At 36.1% G+C, this 18,998-nt stretch overlaps 1 protein-coding gene across 1 annotated transcript in view; it reads left to right on the forward strand.

Moving 5' to 3' along the window:
• Window positions 1-669: 669 nt before the first annotated feature.
• TEX15 (testis expressed 15, meiosis and synapsis associated) overlaps window positions 670-18,998 on the forward strand; it is a 45,128-nt gene continuing 26,799 nt past the window's right edge. The window contains exons 1-3 of the mRNA XM_090258625.1: window positions 670-728; window positions 8,790-8,940; window positions 15,232-15,397. Of these exons, the coding sequence (XP_090114751.1) occupies window positions 8,802-8,940; window positions 15,232-15,397 (305 nt within the window). The 5' untranslated portion in view covers window positions 670-728; window positions 8,790-8,801. The remainder of the gene's footprint in view (window positions 729-8,789; window positions 8,941-15,231; window positions 15,398-18,998) is intronic.

Raw genomic sequence — 18,998 nt, forward strand, 5'->3', positions numbered from 1 at the left:
AAAAAGAAACTTAAGAATTGGTTGAGATGGTGTAGTGGTTTAGAATCCAGACATCAAGTCTGGACTTGAAAAACAGCTTAGCAGTTGGGTAACCTTAGGCAAGTTTCTTAAATTTTCCAAGTCTCAATGTTTTCTCATTTGAAAAATGGGAATAATATTACCAGTGAGTGAAGATTAAATGAGATGCTATATATAAATTACCTACATAGTACATAGCATGTATCATAACTATATACAGTGACTGTTACTTAAAATTCTGGTATAAAACTAGCAGTTACTTCGTATTTAGTTTGGGGGGGGCAATATATAAAAATCCAAGAGCAAGTTCATCTGGGTCACAATGTCATTTTCTCTGCTAGATGGCTGCATAAAAGTGGTGAGCTGATTCTGAATAGCAGATGAGAATGTACTGAAGGGAAGAGAAAGAGAAGGACTTAATGAGAAAAGAGGCGTGAGAGGGGAGAAACGAATGTAAGGGTATGAGAGAGAAGGCACTGAGACATGTGGGAAACAGACCCTTTCCTACTCAAAAGGGAAACAGCAGTAAAACGGAAGCAGAATCAGGAAAAAAAGATGAACAGAGAGGACAGTAAGGAGATTTTTCGGATTGTAACACTCTATATGTATTCTTGCCATTTTCTTTTTTTGGTAGATATTCCTTTGTCACTTTCTATGAATGGACTGAATCCTGAACATAATTGTATGATGGTAGATTTCATTGAAGAGTGGTAAGTATTTCAAATAACGGCTTTACTACTACTATTTCTTATATTACTGTATTGATGTATTTCAACCCACTTTGGGCAAACACTTCTTTACAGATGATGTATAAATAACATGGCATTTTAAAAGATGCATGAAGAATGTGCATTTTTTTTACATTGGAATGCTTTTCAAGTATGTGCATATTTATCCTTTGCAATAAATGTTTACTGGGTACTCACTTTATAAGGAGCTATTGTTGGTACAGAAGATAGGAAACGGGTAGTATAGTCCAGTGGAGAAAATTGGCCCATACAAAACTGAACTTAATTTAGCACAAACATTGAATCTTTGAATACCTAATTTGGAAAATCAGGCCAGTATGCAAATATTGCTTAGAACATTGGTGGTATTCAAGATTTAGAATTGCCTTTTGAACCAGTGTAAACAGAAAAATAAATCTGGCATGGGGATGTAAAGAATAGCATAGATAATATAATTTAAAATATTATAATAACTGTGTATGATGTCAGGGGGTACAAGACTTGTCAGGGGGATCACTTTGTAAGTTATATAAATAACCACATTGCTGTACATCTGAAACTAATATAATATTGAAAGTCAGTTGTAATTTTAAGTTTTTTTAAAAACTAAAGAGAGCACCAAAAAAGAAAACATTTTAAAAAAGAAAGGAACTTAGTTATTTTGTAGCTAGATTTTTACATGTTTAATGAAAAGTAGTATTGCCATATTTGGTCACCCTTGTATTAATCAGATGGGTTTTAAATTTTGTTTCATTGATTCTAAAAACAAAATATCTCAGAGGATAGAAATTGACCAACTATTGATGTTTAAGAAAACAAAAGTCCCATAGTTACAGAAGTACTCCCGGCAAATAAGTTTTCTAAGTACTGTAGTTTGAAAGATAGGGGAGGAATCTGGGCTGTTTAACATATGGAACTATCGAACTTTTATGACATCAACTTGTATACAGTATAAAATTTCTTGCCCTGACCAGCGTGACTCAGTTGATTGTGCATCATCCTGCAAAGCAAAAAGATCTCCAGTTCGATTCTCAGTCAGGGCACATGCCTAGGTTGTGGGCCGGTCCTTGCACTTCCTTTTCTAATTTAAAATAAGGGTATCTCACAGGGATAGTATGAAAATTAAATTGATCAATACATATCTAATTCACTTCATAAGTGTCTGGTACCTAGTAAGTGTTGCAGATAAATTTTAGCTGTTATTACTATCATTATTATTAACACCATTTAAAACATAATAGCAGGAAATAAAATGTAACTTTTGAAGATACCATGTATAGTAATTTAAAAATTATAAATTATCTTAGAATAAATTCTTTAAAATGTATAAAACCCTCATGGGAAAAAAATTATAAAACTTTGCTGAACGATATTATTATGACATGACTAAGAGGAGAGATACACCATGGTCACAGATGGGAAGACTAATATAGCAATATCATTTCTCCCAGAATTGATCAATAGAATCAATGAAATTCCAGTTCAAACCTAAACAAGATTTTTTATTAGACAGGCTTATTTTATTGTAAAATGTGTATATAAGAACAAAGATGATTCAGAAGAACAAGATTTGTTTTTCCTTTTTTTTTATTATGCCCACACATACATCAAGATTTATTTATAGTATGGTGTTTGCACAGGGATGCAGAAAAACACCAACCTGTAAAACAGAGCGAAGAGCCTAGAATTCATGCATGTATGGAAAGTTGATGTATGTCAGAGATGGTATTATCGATGAATAGTGAAAGACTGTTCAAATGCCAGTGAAGTTTGGTATTCACATAGAAAAATTTACCCTTCTTACTTTAGACAAAAATGAATTTCTGGCAGATTAAAGACTTAAAGGTGAAAGACAAAATTATAAAACGTTTAGGGGAGAATGTGGGGATTGTCTTTAGACCTTTGGGAGAATTATTTCTTAGAGTTGATTAGAAGCAAAAAAGAAAACACAAAATGTGAAGGAAAACTTCATAATATTGACCATATTAAAATTAAATATTTCTGTTCCAAAAAGCGAAAAGAGAAGATTAGAAAGTGGGGGGAATTGTTTGCAACATGTGTAATTGGTAGAGTTAGTGTCCTGAAAAGATTTCTTGCAAATACATAAACAACCTCATAGAAAAGTAGGTAAAACATTTGAAAAGGCATTTCACAGATGTGAAAACACAAATCACTAATAAATATACTCAGTAGATGATCAGTCTCATCAAAAATCAGAGAAATGCAAAATAACCACAATGAGGTATTTGCATCTTTCAGATTGGCAAAAATTAAAGTCTCCCAACATCAGGGTCAGTCAGGAGGTGGAACAAATGGAACTGGCATACACTGTTGGTGATAGTATAAAAATCCAGTATAATAAAATCTTGAGAAATCAGACTACACAGAAATTAAAGTTTTGCTATGGGAGGAAAATCCCATAAAATTAAAAGACAAAAATATTGCAATACTTATGACAAATTATAAACTATTTTCTCTCTATAGAGAGTTTTTACAAACCATTAACTAGAAGACCATCTTACTTGTAGGAAAAAAAATGGAGAAAACTAAAGGAACAAGTAATTCATAGAAAAAAATAAAATGACTCAACCTCACTTAAAATGAAAGAAATGAAATTAAAACCACCAGGTTCTATTTTTATTGTTTGCAAAGATTAGTTTGATAAAATACTAAAAAAAATTTAAGACAATATTTTCTTATATAAATAAAAATATAATTAAAACAATAGTAAAGGACAGATAAAGAAAGATGAGTTATTAAGAGGCTAAGAAAGAGGTACCTGAGAAGTGGCTGTAAACTCAGGATCATGAAGTCACAAAACTCAGGAAGAGCTGATTGGTCAAGAGTATCAAAAGTAGAGAAGCCAAGTCAGATATGAACCAGAAATGAACTCGCGTGCTTGAGAGACTGATGTGGACATGGGTAACTGAATGCTGTTTAGGAGGAGTAATAGAGGTGGAATTGAAAGGCTGAGGAAGAAGAAGGAGGTGATCTAGATAAAGGTAAATATGACTGGAAGGTTTGTTTATTTTGTTTTTTAAATGATCAGGTTTGAGCCTTTTTAAATGCTATTGAGCAGGATAGAGAGAAGCAAAGTGGGAAGGGATGAGTTCAGAATATAGTGAAGAGATCATTACACCAGTGGAAGTGTAGGAGGAGAAAGAGCCCTGAAAAGGCTGTCATGAGACCTAGTTTTTATTGTTTCAGTTCTTTGACACTTAGTTGCTTCATCTATAATAGGAGTTGGCAAACTTTTTCTGTAAAAAACGAGATAGTAAAAATTTTAGTCTTTGTGGGCCATAGTGTGTGTGTCATTTATTCAGCTATACTCTTTCTAATAGGACTCTTGAATGTCATATAATTAAATGGCATTAAATATTATTCCTGATTTTCAGTCATTTATCTTGTGGCCCCTACAGGAACAAGTAGTGGGCTAGATTTGGCCCACAGCTCTACTTTTCCAACTCCTGATCTATTAAATGAAAATTTGGACTAAAAAATATATATATACATAAAATAAATATATACTTAATGGATTAAATCTCATTAAGTATATATTTAGTGTATCATATGTATGATGACTTTTCTTAGTCTCAACTGTTTAGAACTCTCAAGAACTCAGAATTTATGTGTTTATGACTAAAGTTCCAAGAACTTCACTCATCATTTATTCTTCAGAACTCTTTCCTGAGAATACTAACAGAGGAATGATTTTTGCCATATTGGCATACCATCATTACAAAAAGTTCTTTAATATTTTTAAATAGACTTATTTTTTACTTAAGTATGTTCGGGGATGGAAAATAAATGGAAAATAAGTACTACTTAGCACAAATAAAAGGTAATAATAAAAATAAGTTAGAACAGTATTATTTACCAGAAAATTTTGAAACTGAGGCATTATTTTTGTCAAAAAGAAAGCAAAATTTTAGAGATATTAAAGGCAAGTCAGTAAGCTGATTAATGTAAACATTTGAAAGAGAACCGAAAAAAACTTTCTCAATAATGTTTCATGTATCTATAGTCATCCTCAGTTGCCTTATATTAGGAAACCTTTTTATAACTGATAGTAGTTAAGTCTTACTAATACAAATCTAGGGTTCTCAAGTTCAATTGAAGGACTACTGGTTTATTTCTATTTACAAGGTACTGTTATTAAAGACTCTTAGGTAACTAGGTAAAAAAATTTGCACATTCAGTTAGTAATTGCTAATCTGTTACCAGAAGTCTCAAGCATTCAGGTCTTTAATATTTAATTACAGTTCTTAGGAATCTTGGTACAAATATTCTTTTAAAATAGACTTCGAGAGAATTATGTCTTTCTGACTTGGCTGTTTACGTAAAAGGGATTTATTCCTTTGCCACTAATTCCTTTCTGACTAATGCACACAGAGTAATGCACTGTATAGGATGTTAGTGACTTCTCCAAGATTAATTGGTTTGCAGAGCTAGAATAAGACCAACCTCACTTGCCTTCTGACCTGGCTAACTTTACAATACTGTACTTTTTTACAAACTCTGTAACTTGGTTCCATAGTACAGACTTCAGGGTTACACTAATGGTTAATTGTGTGCAGTTACTGTGTGCCAGGTTCTGCAACCATGTGAGGCACTTGATACTATTGTTAGCCACAGAGAAGTTAGATATTTTGCCTAATATTCTAACATTGTTAACTAATGGTAGAACTAAAATTTGAACCATTATAATTTTTTCCTTTCGAAGTGAAATTTATTCTTAATCTCTCTATAGTATTTGGGTCTAAACTTTATTTTACAAACTGAGACTTGCTTTCACTCCCAGAAATCCCCAAGCCCTTTACTTTCTTTACTTTAGTCCCTTTATACCTTTTTTCTTCTGCCATTGCAAGCACCTCTAGCATACTGTTAAAAGGAAGCAGTGATAGTGGGTGGTGTCCTCATTTTATTCTTAATTTGAGGTAGTCTTTCTGAACAAATTAAGTGAATTCCATAAATATTTATTAGTACTAGAGAAACATTTGATAAAAAGCCATACATCTGAAATATCATTCACCTTTCTCAAATATATAATTTAACTATTTAAAAGCAATATTGAGGATTGTCACAGCAAGTATATTCAACTGATGATTGTATACCTTTATCTTTGTGTGCAGTAGGTATAGATCATGATTAATTGAAGAGTTTTTTGTCATATAAGTGGTTTTAAATAAATTATTCTCCCTTTTCCCTCTTACAAAACTATGAGATGACTATGGTAGTCTTGGTAGCTATCTCCAGAGCTAGTATATCTCAACTGTATTTTTATTTTTAAAGGTTTTATTTCTTTATTTTTAGAGAGAGTGGAAGAAAGGGATAAAGAGAGGGAGAGAAACATCAATGTGTGGTTGCCTCTCGTGCACCTGCAACTGGGACCTGGCCCACAACCAAGACATGTGCCCTGACTGGGAATCAAACCAGTGACTCTCTGGTTCGCAGGCTGGCACACAATCCGCTGAGCCACACCAGCCAGGGCTTAACTGTATTTTTTTTTTTTTTTTGAGATTTAATGTGTTTTATTGATTAAAATATTACATTTGTGCCAATTTCCCTTCCCTCTGCTCCCCTCCACCCGGTGGCCCCCCTCCCTCCAGTTGTCCCCCCTTTTTAGATCATGTCCATTAGTTGTGCATACAGTTCCTCCCAACCTCTCTCCGTCTATTTCATTCCCTCCTACCATGATCCCCAATTCCTATATCATCTCCCTCCCTCTCCCCACTCCCCCTCCCTGTTGACCTCCCCCCAATATGCTTCCCGTACCCACAGTTCCTTTTCCACTCTCGTTGCCTGTTTAGTTTGCCTTTGTTTCATCTCCCTAGCTTCTGTTTTTTAAACCAGTCCCTTTAACATCTCATATAACAGTGGTTTGGATCTAATGAACTCTTTCAGTTTTATTTTGTCCTGGAAACACTTTCTCTGTCCTTCTATTCTGAATGACAGTTTCGCTGGATAGAGTATTCGTGGTTGTAGGTTTTGGATTTTCATTACTTTGAATATTTCTTGCCAGTCCCTTCTTGCCTGTAGGGTCTCCCTTGAGAAGTCAGCTGATAGTCTAATTGGGACCCCTTTGTACATAATTCTTTTCTTCTCTCTTGCTGCTTTTAAGATTCTCTCTTTATCTTTAATTTTTGACATTTTGATTATAATGTGTCTTGGAGTGGTTCTCCCTGGGTCCAGTCTCTTGGGAACTCTCCTTGCTTCCTGGACCTGCAAGTCTATTCCCTTCCCCAAGTCTGGGAAGTTCTCCTTTATTATATTTTCACTCAATTTTTCAAGTTCTAGTTCATCTTCCTCACTCTCTGGCAAACCAATGATTCTTATGTTGGGCCTTTTATAGCTGTCCCAGAGGTTTCTGATCCTCTCATTGTTGCTTCCCATTTCCTCTCGCTGCATTGGTTGACTGCTTGTTCCTTCTCCATATTCCAGTTTGTTGAAATGAACTCTGGATTTTTTTTCCTCACCATCTGTCTCGTATGTGGTTTTGTTCCTTTCGTTATGAATGTTTTTCGCTTCTTTCTTATCTTTTTCCTGCTCTTTTGTGAATTCTGTAAGCCACCTGATAACAATGGCCCAGAACTGAGCCTCTGACAGGTTTCTTATCTGTTCATCTGTCAGGTTCTCCATCTGTTGCCTGGTGAGCTGTGCCACCCGGATTTCTATAGTTGTCTGCCTCATTTTGACAGATGCGTTTTGTTTTCTTGGGCCGGCTGTAGGGGGCAGTGCCTGTGTACGCGTCACAATCCAGTGACTGGTGCCTGTCCGCGACCTGTTTCGCAGCCCTGTGGTGCTTTCTTTGGGGGCGGGCGATGCGGTGGCTGCTTTCCCCAGTGCTGGGGTCGCGCACCGCCAGGGGCTTGAATCCTCGCCGCCGCTCCAGGTGCGACCGCAAACAGCGCTGCCCTCTTTAACTCTTACCTGCCCAAATGGCACCGCTGGTTTATAACTTCATATGTTGGGCTTCCGTGTAGTTTTATTTTCTGGAATTTCTAGTTATCCTTTGTTTTGAAGTAGTTGTATTCCTCTCTAGTTGTAGAGGGAGACCTAGCGTGTCCGTCTAAGCCTCCATCTTGGCCGGAAGTCAACTGTATTCTTATTAGGAGTCAGCACTACTAGTGTCTGTCAATGTGGCTAGTTGATAGTAAGAGTGATTCTCTTCTGTTTCTGGAGATGTCTGTCCATTCCCTATTCTGATCCACAGTAGATTGGGAGATTGCAAGATCACCTTTCATAAAGTGAAGAGGAGTGTGGATTAGGGGGAAAGATCCTTTACAAACCTTCAGTAGAATCTTGCCCTTTGTGATCCTTTTGTGGAATTTTGACAGCTCTCTATTTGGATTGTGATCTAACATTTGAGCTAAGCCGTTGATAGATATCAGGAGGCCCATGAACTGTATTTTTAAATGGTATTAAAAATAGATGTATACATGTATGTGGGCTTCATAGCTTTTCTTTGATATCTGATATTAGTGCTACTTGAAAGGTTAAGAATCAGTGGGGTGGGGGAGGGGTTAGGAAGAGAAGGGAGGAAAAGGAATTTGTTACTACTAGTATAACAGTATATGATGTCTTAAACCATTTGTAGAGTGATACTTAGGAGCAGCAGTCAATGAGTGACTGTTTTAGGTCATCAGTTGTTGGGATAGCCATGCAGTAGGTCAGTTACAACTTTCATAAGTTTCTTTCAAAGCCAGTGATTCTAATTTAGAGAATATTGTCTATTCACAGAAGTGTCTTGGTAAAATACTAAATGTTAGTAAAAAGAAAAATTGATGTTTGGGAGTTTTTAAGCTTTTCAGGAACACAGAGGCTTTCTGTTCACCAATTATAATTAAATGAATTACAAGGAAAAAGTCTATTAAAAACTCCCAAAATAAATATTTTACCTGGCAATTTGAGATTGAAACCTGTTGCGAGTGTGACCAAGAATAAATCTTTATTTAATTCCATGTAAGAACTTTTAAATTATTTTACTGTCATTGCCTCATATTTTTTATTGACCTTTTGCTTAATAACCTTGGGTTATTTTAGGCCACCAAAAAAATGGAAATGAAGAAGATTGCTGAACAGAAAACACCGGGGGAAATGAACTCAGTTAGTGAACCTTTATCAATTACTGATGGAGAAGGCCATTCTTTGAAGAAATTTACCATTCCCAAGATCAGGAAGACAGCTGAGAAAGGTAATATTTCAATGGAAGATGGGGTTATTTCATAACTATTACTGCATTTATCTGATTCTTACTTTACGTTTATCTTCTATTTTGACTATAAAATTAACTTAAATCAGGCCTTTAATACCTTAAACACACAGGTACTTTTGATTCCACACAAAATGGAATTAGACACGTCTCCTGTCCCTCCCACTAAGTACACCTAAAAATGCTAGACATCATAGATAAAACAAACATAAGGCTTTGAAAGGCAGAGAGATGATGACTGACTGGCTAGGGACCCTGAGACTTAATGAATGACACAGCAGTAAGTTCTTTGGATTTCTTTTTGTTTCCTCCATGTCTCATGTGGTAAACCCACAACTCAGGAATGCCAGTTGTCATAGTTCACAAAAAGCCCCAAGAAAAGTCTGTTCCCTCTTGCCAAGGACTAGGAAAGGGACATCCTAGATAGATCGAAGCCTATTTGACACTAAGCACCCTACTCCTGCAAAACACTAGGGGAAAAAAAAACATTGCTCCTACACCTTTGTCAGTAAGGGTAAGTAGAGGTATAGACTTCTACCTATGTCTCTCCCCTTCATGGCAATAATAAGTTACCCTCCCTGCCATCCCCTGCCCTGTGGTAATGAATCAACCTTCTCACTGAGAGGAGAGTTGGTGAAGATGAAGTGGGGAGCATGGGAATCTCTTACACCCACTAGTAACAAGGCATCTGTCCCACTCCAAAACTGTCAGTCGAGGCTGAGTGAGAAAGTGGGCTTCCACCCCTTTCCCATGGTAACAAGGCATTCTCCCCAGGGTGTCAATGGAGACCCTGTGGAAAGCCAGGACTTCAACCCTGCCTGATAGTGAACAGTTCGTACTTCCCCCACCCCTTTCCCTACTAGCACACTTATCCTATCAGCTCAGTTTTAGTAGAGGCTTGTTAAAACACAAGATTACACGTGATCCAGAGTCTCCCGACACTACCCAAATGACCAACATGTAATTTAAAAATTACTTATCTTACCACCATCCAGGAAAGTCTCAACTTGAATGAGAAAAGACAATCAACAGATGCCAACACAATGATGGAATAAGTATTGGAATTATCTGACAAGGCTTTTAAAGTGGCCATAATAATGTTTCAACAAACACTTATAAACACTCTTGCACAAATGAAAAAATAGAAAATCTCAACAAAGAAATGGAAAATGTAATAAAAAACCAAGTGTAAGTTTTGGAACTGAAAAATATAATAATTTAAGTAAAAACTTACTTGGATGGGGTCCAGAGAAGAAAACATTGGAAAGAATCAGCAAATTTGAAGCTATAACAATAGAAATTACCAAGCCTAAATAATACAGAAAAAAAAAAAAAAAAAAAAAAAAACACATAAAAGATTAACAGAGCTACAGGGAGCCGTGCAACAGTAGTAGAAGATCTAACATCTTTGTCCTTGGAGTCTCAGAAGTAGAAGAGAGAAAGAGTGTGGAGCTGAGAAAGTACTTGAAATATTGGCTGAAAATATCCAAAGTTGGCAAATGGCATAAACCTGTGCATTCAAAAGGCTGAATGAACCCTAAACAGGATAAACCCAAAGAAGTCCATGCCAAGACACATTACAATCAAACTTCTGAAAACTAAGGAAGGAAAAAGAACTTTACACTTGAGAGAAATCACATATTGTCTGTAGGAGACAGGTTGTTTGACAGTAGACTCATTAGAAACCATGGAGCCTGGAGGAAATGGCGCAATAGTTTTCAAGTGCAGGAAGAAAAGCGCTGTCAACCGAGCATTTTGTCCTCAACTAAAAATATCCTTCAGGAAAGAAGTGAAACAGACATTCTCAGATAAAGTGAAAAAGAATTTTTCATGAGCAGATCCACCCTAAAAGAATGGCTAAACAAAGTTCTCCAAACAGAAAATGACGAAAGAAGTTACAAACATTAAGAGCAAAGGAAGGACAGTAGAAAGTGTAAAAGTAAAGAAAAATATAGTAGACCATTCTCCCCTTGAGGTTTCTAATTATTATATCTTTGACAGTTGGAGCAAAATGTGTAACATTCTCCGACTGATTTTCAGTGCACACAGAGGAAATGTTTAAGACGATTATAAAGCAAGATGTTACCATCAGAGGGAACTGGGTAAATAAGATCTAGGATCTTTCTGCACTATATCTTACAACTTCATGTGAATCTACAGTCATCTCAGAGTTAAAACATTTAAATAAAAACTATAGATAAATAAAAGTGGAATTTTTAAAATGTTCACGTAACCCACAGGAATGCAGGGAAATTAAACAGAGAATTAAACAGCTGAGGGAAAAATAAAACAAACAAATGGCAGGTTTAAGACTTAACATATCAGTTATGTTAAATGTAAATGATTAAATATATTAATTAAAAGACAGGTTGGCGCAACTATACACTGTCAATGAATTCACCTCAAATACAGTGCTACAGGTTGGTTGAAAATAAACATGAGGAGAAATACAGGCTATGCAAACAATCAAAATAAAGCAGGCTCTATTAATATCAGATAAAGTAAACTTCAGAGAGAAGAAAATTATCAGGAACAAAGAGGGATATTACATAGTAATGAAAGGGTCAGTCAGTCCACTAATAACAATCCTAGGTGTGTATTCACCAAACAACAGAGCTTCGAATACATGAAGCAAAATGGATAAAACTGAAAGGAGAAATGGACAAATCCAGAATTATAGTTAAAGACTTTAGCTTTCCTCTCTCAACAGTTGATAGTCAGCAAAGTCATAGGCGAACTAAACACCGTGAACCCACAGGCTCTACTTGACATTTTTACATGACCTAACAACAGCAGTGTAAACATTTTTTAAGCACCCATTTGATACTCAAGATAGTATGTTGGGCCATGAAACATATTTCAACATATTTAAAGGAATTGAAGTTATACAAATGTATTCTCTGATTACATGCTAACTAAAAACTAATATTTCCAACCACAAAGAAAGTAAACAACACATTGTTAAGTGTTCATGACATTTCAAGAGAAATTAAAAATAACATTGGACTGAATAAAAATGAAGATGCAACATATCAAAATTTGAGAGAGCATTGCTTACAAATTTATAGCACTAAATACTTACATTAGAGAATAGAAAGGGTTTTAAATCAGTAATCTAAGCTTTTACCTTAGGAAATTAGAAAAGGAATAGCGTAATAAGCCCAAATCAAGTAGAAAAGAAAGGAAAATCAGTAAAACAAAAAGCGGGTTAATTGAAAAGATTTTTTTTTAAATGACAAGCCTCTAGCAAGACTGACAAAGAAAAACACATACAAGCCACAAATTACACCCATCAGGGATGAAATAAGTATCACCATCAAGTCTGTTGGCACCATTTTTCCCACAGCATTTGCTTACTTCATCTCTCAATGTCACATTTGATAATTCTTAAAATATTTTAGACTTTATTATTTTATTTGTTATGGAGATATGTGATCAGGGGTCTTTGATATTACTATTGTAATCGTTTTTGGGGTGCCACAAACCATGCCTGTGTAAGACAGCTTAATTGATAACTATGTTTTCTTTTCTTACTGCTCCACTATATGATTGTTCCCCTCATCTCTCTTCTTATACTCAGGCCTCTTTGTTCACTGACACAACAATATTTAAATTATGCCAATTAATAACCCTACAATGGCCTCTTTGAATGTTCAAATGAAAGGAAGAGTTGCATGCCTCTCCCTTTAAATCAAAAGCTTAGAAACCATGAAGCTTAGAGAAGCCATGTCAAAAGCCAAGCTAAGTTGAAAGCTAGGCCTCTGGCACCAGTTAGCCAAGTTGTGAATGCAAAGGAAGAGTTCTTCAAGGAAATTAAAAGTGCTACTACAGTGGACACACAATGATACAAAAGCAAAACAGCCTTATTGCTGCTATGGAGAAGGTAAAGTGGTCTGGATAGATCTAACCAGCCACAACATTCTCTTAAGTTAAAGCCAATCCAGAGGAAGATGCTAACTCTCTTCAGTACTTTGAAGGCTGAAAGAGATGAGGAAGCTGCAGAAGAAAAGTTTGAAGCTAGCGGAGGTTGGTTCATGGGTTTAACAAAAGAAGCCATCTCCATCAGCAAGTGCTGATGTAGAAGCTGCAGCAAGTTATCCAGAGGACCTAATTAAGATAATTAATGACAGGACAAACACTAAACAACAGATTATTGTTGTAGGCAAAAGAGTCTGATGTTGGACAAAGATACCATGTAGGACTGTCATAGCTAGAGAGGAGAAGGCAATGCCTGGGTTCAAAGCTTCAAAGGACAGGCTGAATCTCTTGTTAGGGGCCAGTGCAGCTGGTTTTAAGTTGAAGCCAGTGCTCCTTTACCATCTCGAAAATCCTAGGGCCCTTAAGAATTATGCTAAATCTTCTCTGCGTGTGCTCTGGAAATGAAACAACAAAGCCTGAATAACAGCACATCTGTTTATAATATGGTTAACTGAATACTTTAAGCCCACTGTTGAGACCCACTCAAAAAAAAAAGATTTTTTCCAAAATATTATTGCTCATTGACAGAGCCCCTGGTCAAACAAAAGCTCTGATGGAGATGCACAATGAGGTTAATGTTATTTTCATGCCTGCTAACCCAACATCCACAGATTGAGAATCTGGAGAGAATTTATTATATGTAGGTACCATTAAGAACATTTGTGATTCAAAAGAAGAAAGCAGAAGACCAACATTAAGAGTTTGGAAGAAAGTGGTTTCAACCCTCATGGATGACTTGGAGCAATTCAAGATTTCAGTGGAGGGAGCACCTGCAGATGGGGTGGACACAGCAAGAGAACTGGAATGAGAAATGGAACCTGAAGATGTGCCTGGGTTGCAGCAATCTCACAATAAAACTTTAATGGGCTGGTGTGGCTCAGTGGTTTGAGCACTGGCCTGCAAATCAAAGTATTGTTGGTTCCCTTCACGGTCAGGGCACATGGCTGGGTTGGGGCCATGTCCCCTATTGGGGGCATATGAGAGACAGTCAACTAATGTTTCTCTTCCTCTCTTTCTCCCTCCAGTCCCTTCTCTCTAAAAATAAAAATAAAATCTGAAAATAAATAAAATCTTTTTTTAAAATTTAATGGATGAGAAGTTGCTTTTTATGGTCGAGCAAAGGAAATGTTTTTCTGAGACGGAATCAACTCCTAGTGAAGATGCTGTGGAGATTGCTGAAGTAACAACAAAGGATGTGGAATAGGACATAAACTTAGTTGCTAAAGCAGCAGCAGGGTTTAAGAGGATTCACTCCAATTTTGAAAGACATTCTGCTGTGGGTAAAATGCTATCAAACAGCATCACATGCCATAGAGAAATCCTTTGTGAAAGGATGAGTCACATCTATATGGCAGACTTTGTTGCTGTCTTATTTTAAGAAATTGCCCGAGCCACCCCACCAGCAACCTTCCGCCGACAAAAAGATTACAGCTTGCTTAAGGCCCAAATAATGGTTAGCATTTTTTGAGCAATAAAGTATTTTAATTAAGTTATATGCGTTTTTAGACATAATGCATTATATTGCTCACTTAACAGACTACAGTATAGTGTAAACATAACTTTAGTATGCACTGGGGAACCAAAAAATGTATATGGCTTGACTTAGTACAACATTCTCTTCACTGCAGTGGTCTGAAACTGAACCCGCACTAAATCTGAGGTATGCTTATATTCCTAATTCAGTGCTGGCGGCAACTTTAATAACAATCAACTGTATCTGTTCCTTCCTTTCCTCTGCATCCTCTTCCTTAAGAGTTTTAATCCTTTTGTGTGTATTCTTAATATAGCCATGCTTAAAACATTGCTAATTGTCCTGAAAATATCTGTTACCTCTTATTCATGCCACTATGTCAAGTCAGCAGTTTATAAAAATGTTCTGGTATTTTTGCAAGTTAAAGCAACCAAATAGTTTCCTGGTAAATAGGTTTTATTATTTGGGGAAAATACAAAAAATATTCAGTACCTAACAGCTACCAGGTATGTGTGTAACAATGCATGTTGTAGAGTCATTGCACATCTTAAATTGAAAATGTGTCACCTGAATTCTAACACTATCTGTCAACTTGCAGGAACTTCATGGGGCATGTAGAGAAAAAACAGGGTTTATATTTTCATTTATAACAAGTGTAGGAAGTCTACATTACTGTTACAAAACCTTAAATATAAATTATTGCCTCCAGATGTTAAAGAAAATTTTAAGTACTTGGTTATTTTGTGTCATATCAGATACACAATTGTTGTCGTACAAGGATGTCATTTTAAATGCAAACCACTTGCTGTTTTCTTTATCTTTAGTTTACTTGTCATCGTGTTTGACCAACGCTAGAGAGTATAGTTTCATACGCGATACTCTCAACCAGAACCTGCTCGATGTAAGTGGTGATCTACAATCCTCTTGGCAGTTTGGGGATACAAAACTGGTTCACAATGAGGAGCTGGAAAAAAATTTTACTTCTAAAAGGTGAGTTACTGTGACCTAAAGAAGTCTGAGATTTCATTTTGTTTTAACTCTGAAGCCTTATGTGAATTTGTTATTTCTACCATTTGAGGTTTGATCAACATTAGTTAGAAAATAAGTATAGATTGTTTACTCATTATTTTATTACCTTATAACCTTTTGTAATAATGAAAAGCTAAGTGTGAGATTTGATTTCTAAGTTTTATACCTTAATTAGCCAGATGTCAGACGTTCTTAATTTTTTAATCATGATAAAATTTTCAGAAGCACACACATCAGCACATTCATTAAGTAGCAATTTTGTAGATCCCTTGTGCCTCGGAAGATACAAAACAGCAGTTAAGGTATTTAGAAAGTAATTTTTTTTCCTTGACTCAACCCTTCAGAGACTGAGTTGATGTCTTTATTAGGCAGGATTGTATCTGACTATTTCCAACTATTCCAGTAGAAGCACTGTTTTTGACATTTCATTTTTTAAAAAGTATCTCTTCTCCTTTTTGGGACTGCACATTCCACTATGTTATTTTGATAGAATTAGAGCACATGCAAAGTTTTTGCAGTAAATATTTTGTATTTATAGATACAGATCTTACCTGAACAAAATTCAGAGTAGCTTTTTCACTATCTGAACTTGCCTCCTTTACCAATTTGCATTTATCTTAAAAGCTGATGGACCCGCTCTTAGAACTCATTTTTAAATGTTTGGGGTTTCTTTTTCTGTTTTGGAATCAATTCTTCTTGACTCACACATGCCGCCCCATTTGGTGTTATTTGGGGGGAGAATTTATAGAAATGACAGAGTTAGTTTGTGGCATATTCTCTTATCTAAAAACCACAGTTTTGAGCAAAAGTAGAATGAACTGGGTATATTATGCCCCTTCCAGATTGAAATAAGTTTGATCAAAAATAAATTCTTAGCATTGTTCCTTGATTTCAGTTCTTCTAGGCACTTTAAAATTTTGTCCTTTTTTCATAATGCGCTCCCAACCTCTGCCATATAACTTAATTTTTAACCAGTTATTTGTCCTTAGTAATGTTACAGAAATGTTAGAACAACTACCCAATCGATGTTAGACATTCTAAATGACCAACAGGTATAGTTCCTGTCCAGTTTGACAAACTCACTTGTTTCCCATAGAACTTTGTTCTGGTTTTATAGAACTAACCACAATACATTGATTTTGTCTGATTCCTCTACTACATTGTGAGTTTTATCTTACTTGTTTTTGTGTCCATAGTATGGGACTGAGTCTGGCAGAACAGTGGGCACTTAATTATTAAATTAGGTTGAATTTTTATTTAACCTAATTTTGCATGTTTTAAAAAATGAATGATGGAAGGAGGTACCTTAATGAGCCTTAAGGCACAGGTAGAAAAGAAAAATAAAAGGGAAAATAAAAATGGTTAGAAGAATAATAGAGTAATAAAATGAAAAGAGAAAGTATTAATAACATTCATTGCCTCTGGCTTTTCTTTTTATCAGTCCCCTTAGAAAAGCTTACAAATCTGTGGTTTCAGCAAAATAAAGTAGCTCCAGAAAGATATCAGCAGACCCTCCATATCACCCTGCCCAGGCTCTGTAGCTTCAGCTTCACTGGAGAGGACACTCCAGCGTCATCACAAGATGTCGATTCAACACGGGAGGAGACAGATACCGTGTCACTCCCGAGTCGGACTGCACAGCCATTCTCGGCGGTGCAGATAGACTCTTAAGAAGCTACACCATCGTCTCTCAAGACGGACGGCTGCCGACGAATCTCTATTCCATCTTCTTAAGTGTGAAAACAGCAAAAACACATTAAATATCTTCTACTTGATCATTCATTACACATTTGAGTGTCTGCTGTGTCAGAGATTATAGTTGACCCTTGAGCAATGTTGGGGTTAGGGACGTTGATCACCTCTGCAGTCCAAAATCCACATAAACTATAGCTGACAGCCACCATACATGGATTCCCAACTGCAGTTTGAAAATACTGTATTTGATACCCTCAAAGAAAAATGTTTTCTCCTCAGCCTTAAAGCATTAACATTCTAGTGGGAAAGATAGCCAGCTAAATATAAAATATGTTATAATAAAGATATACTTGTACAGATGAGAATTGGATTATTCTTCCCAAGAGTCTTGAGAGATGTTTTGAAGACTTCGAAACTTGAGCTGGCCTTAGTGGGTAAAAGAGAAATCTTAAGTCCATTGCTTTTTGTATCAGTTTGATCATTTTCATTATAAGATAACTTAACCTTTAAACATTTTAGATATATATATGTAAGGGTATTTAAAAAATTGTCAGTACCCAGCTTGATGCTGTGGTTGAATTTGTACTTGACATTCCACTCCAGGTGAGTAGTCTGAGCATAGTTAATTTCATTCACTTTATTATTTCAAGAGGGGTCTTGGGTAGGGGAGAAGTCTCTAGGGCCAATGTGATGTGAACAAGGAAGATTGTTGCTCAAGCTACTGAAAGCATCCTTGGAATAAGGAGAGACTAGTGTTTGGGTACCCTAAAGCTGAGAACAACAGAACACAGAGATGGAAGAAACCTGAATTCTTAACATCTGTAGCCATGGAATCAACTCTGATAAAGGCTGCCTGTCTTCTGAATTTCTTGTTGTAAGACGTTAACTTATTTTTAAGCCAGTTTGAATGGGATTCTATGCTTGAAGGCAGTAGCATTGCAACTGATACTCAGTTTGGTGCTGGGAAAGGCGTACTTGTGTAAGAGATTCTAAAGTACTGATTTAACCTGGAAGGAGGGCAGTAGGGAACCCCACTGTTCCCAGATGGGAAGATAGTGATATTCCCTTATACTTTGGGGCTCACACCATATGCTTCATAGGCTGTGTTTGGGGGGAGGGGGTTGTATGAAAAACTCCAGAATATTGAAGTGCTTTGCCCATTTTCTGCTTAGATCCAACGAACCTTTAAAATTCAGAATTGGTCAGAAAGAACCTTTCTGCTTATAGTCTAGTTTCACAGATCAGCTTTGCAAAATTAGCTTGAAGGAAAAAAATTAATCTTTTCTGGAGTTAATGTGAATATGGGTTTAAAAGGAAAGAGACTTAGTGGGAGATCAGTATGCCACAAAGCACAACTTTATTGCCCGTTACCTTTCCCAAATACCTCCTTTTGAGCACTTTCCACCGGGTAAATGAAACTACTCAAGTTTTTAGAGTAAAGATATATTTTAAATGCAGTCTCAGGGAGGAAACTGATTGTATCAAATTAGAATGCAATAGGTAAGGGCTACTCCAAATTCAGTGCCTTGTGGGATGGAAACGTTTGAGAGGCTTGTTGCCAGGAGACAAATTGCTAAGCACAACTATTGTCCAAACAAGGTCTTGCTATACTAGCCTTTGGAATTTCGAGGGCAAATAATTCTAGCTACTACATTTCAGAAGGATATACTTTGTGCTAAGTAAGGAGTTAACACTGACCTTTTTTGTGTCATTCTTCACTTTTCTGAATATAATTTTAGTCATCCTATTTTTTTCTCCACAGTGTATTACTGATCTTTGTTTATCTGGAGGCCGGAGTCTTCTACCTCACCATCTTTGTGACATCACTATTCTTGCATTAAATTTTTCTTTCTTATTTAAACTTTGT

Source organism: Furipterus horrens, unplaced genomic scaffold, assembly GCF_987537825.1.
Source record: "Furipterus horrens unplaced genomic scaffold, mFurHor1.1.pri manual_scaffold_12, whole genome shotgun sequence".
Classification (NCBI taxonomy): domain Eukaryota; kingdom Metazoa; phylum Chordata; class Mammalia; order Chiroptera; family Furipteridae; genus Furipterus; species Furipterus horrens.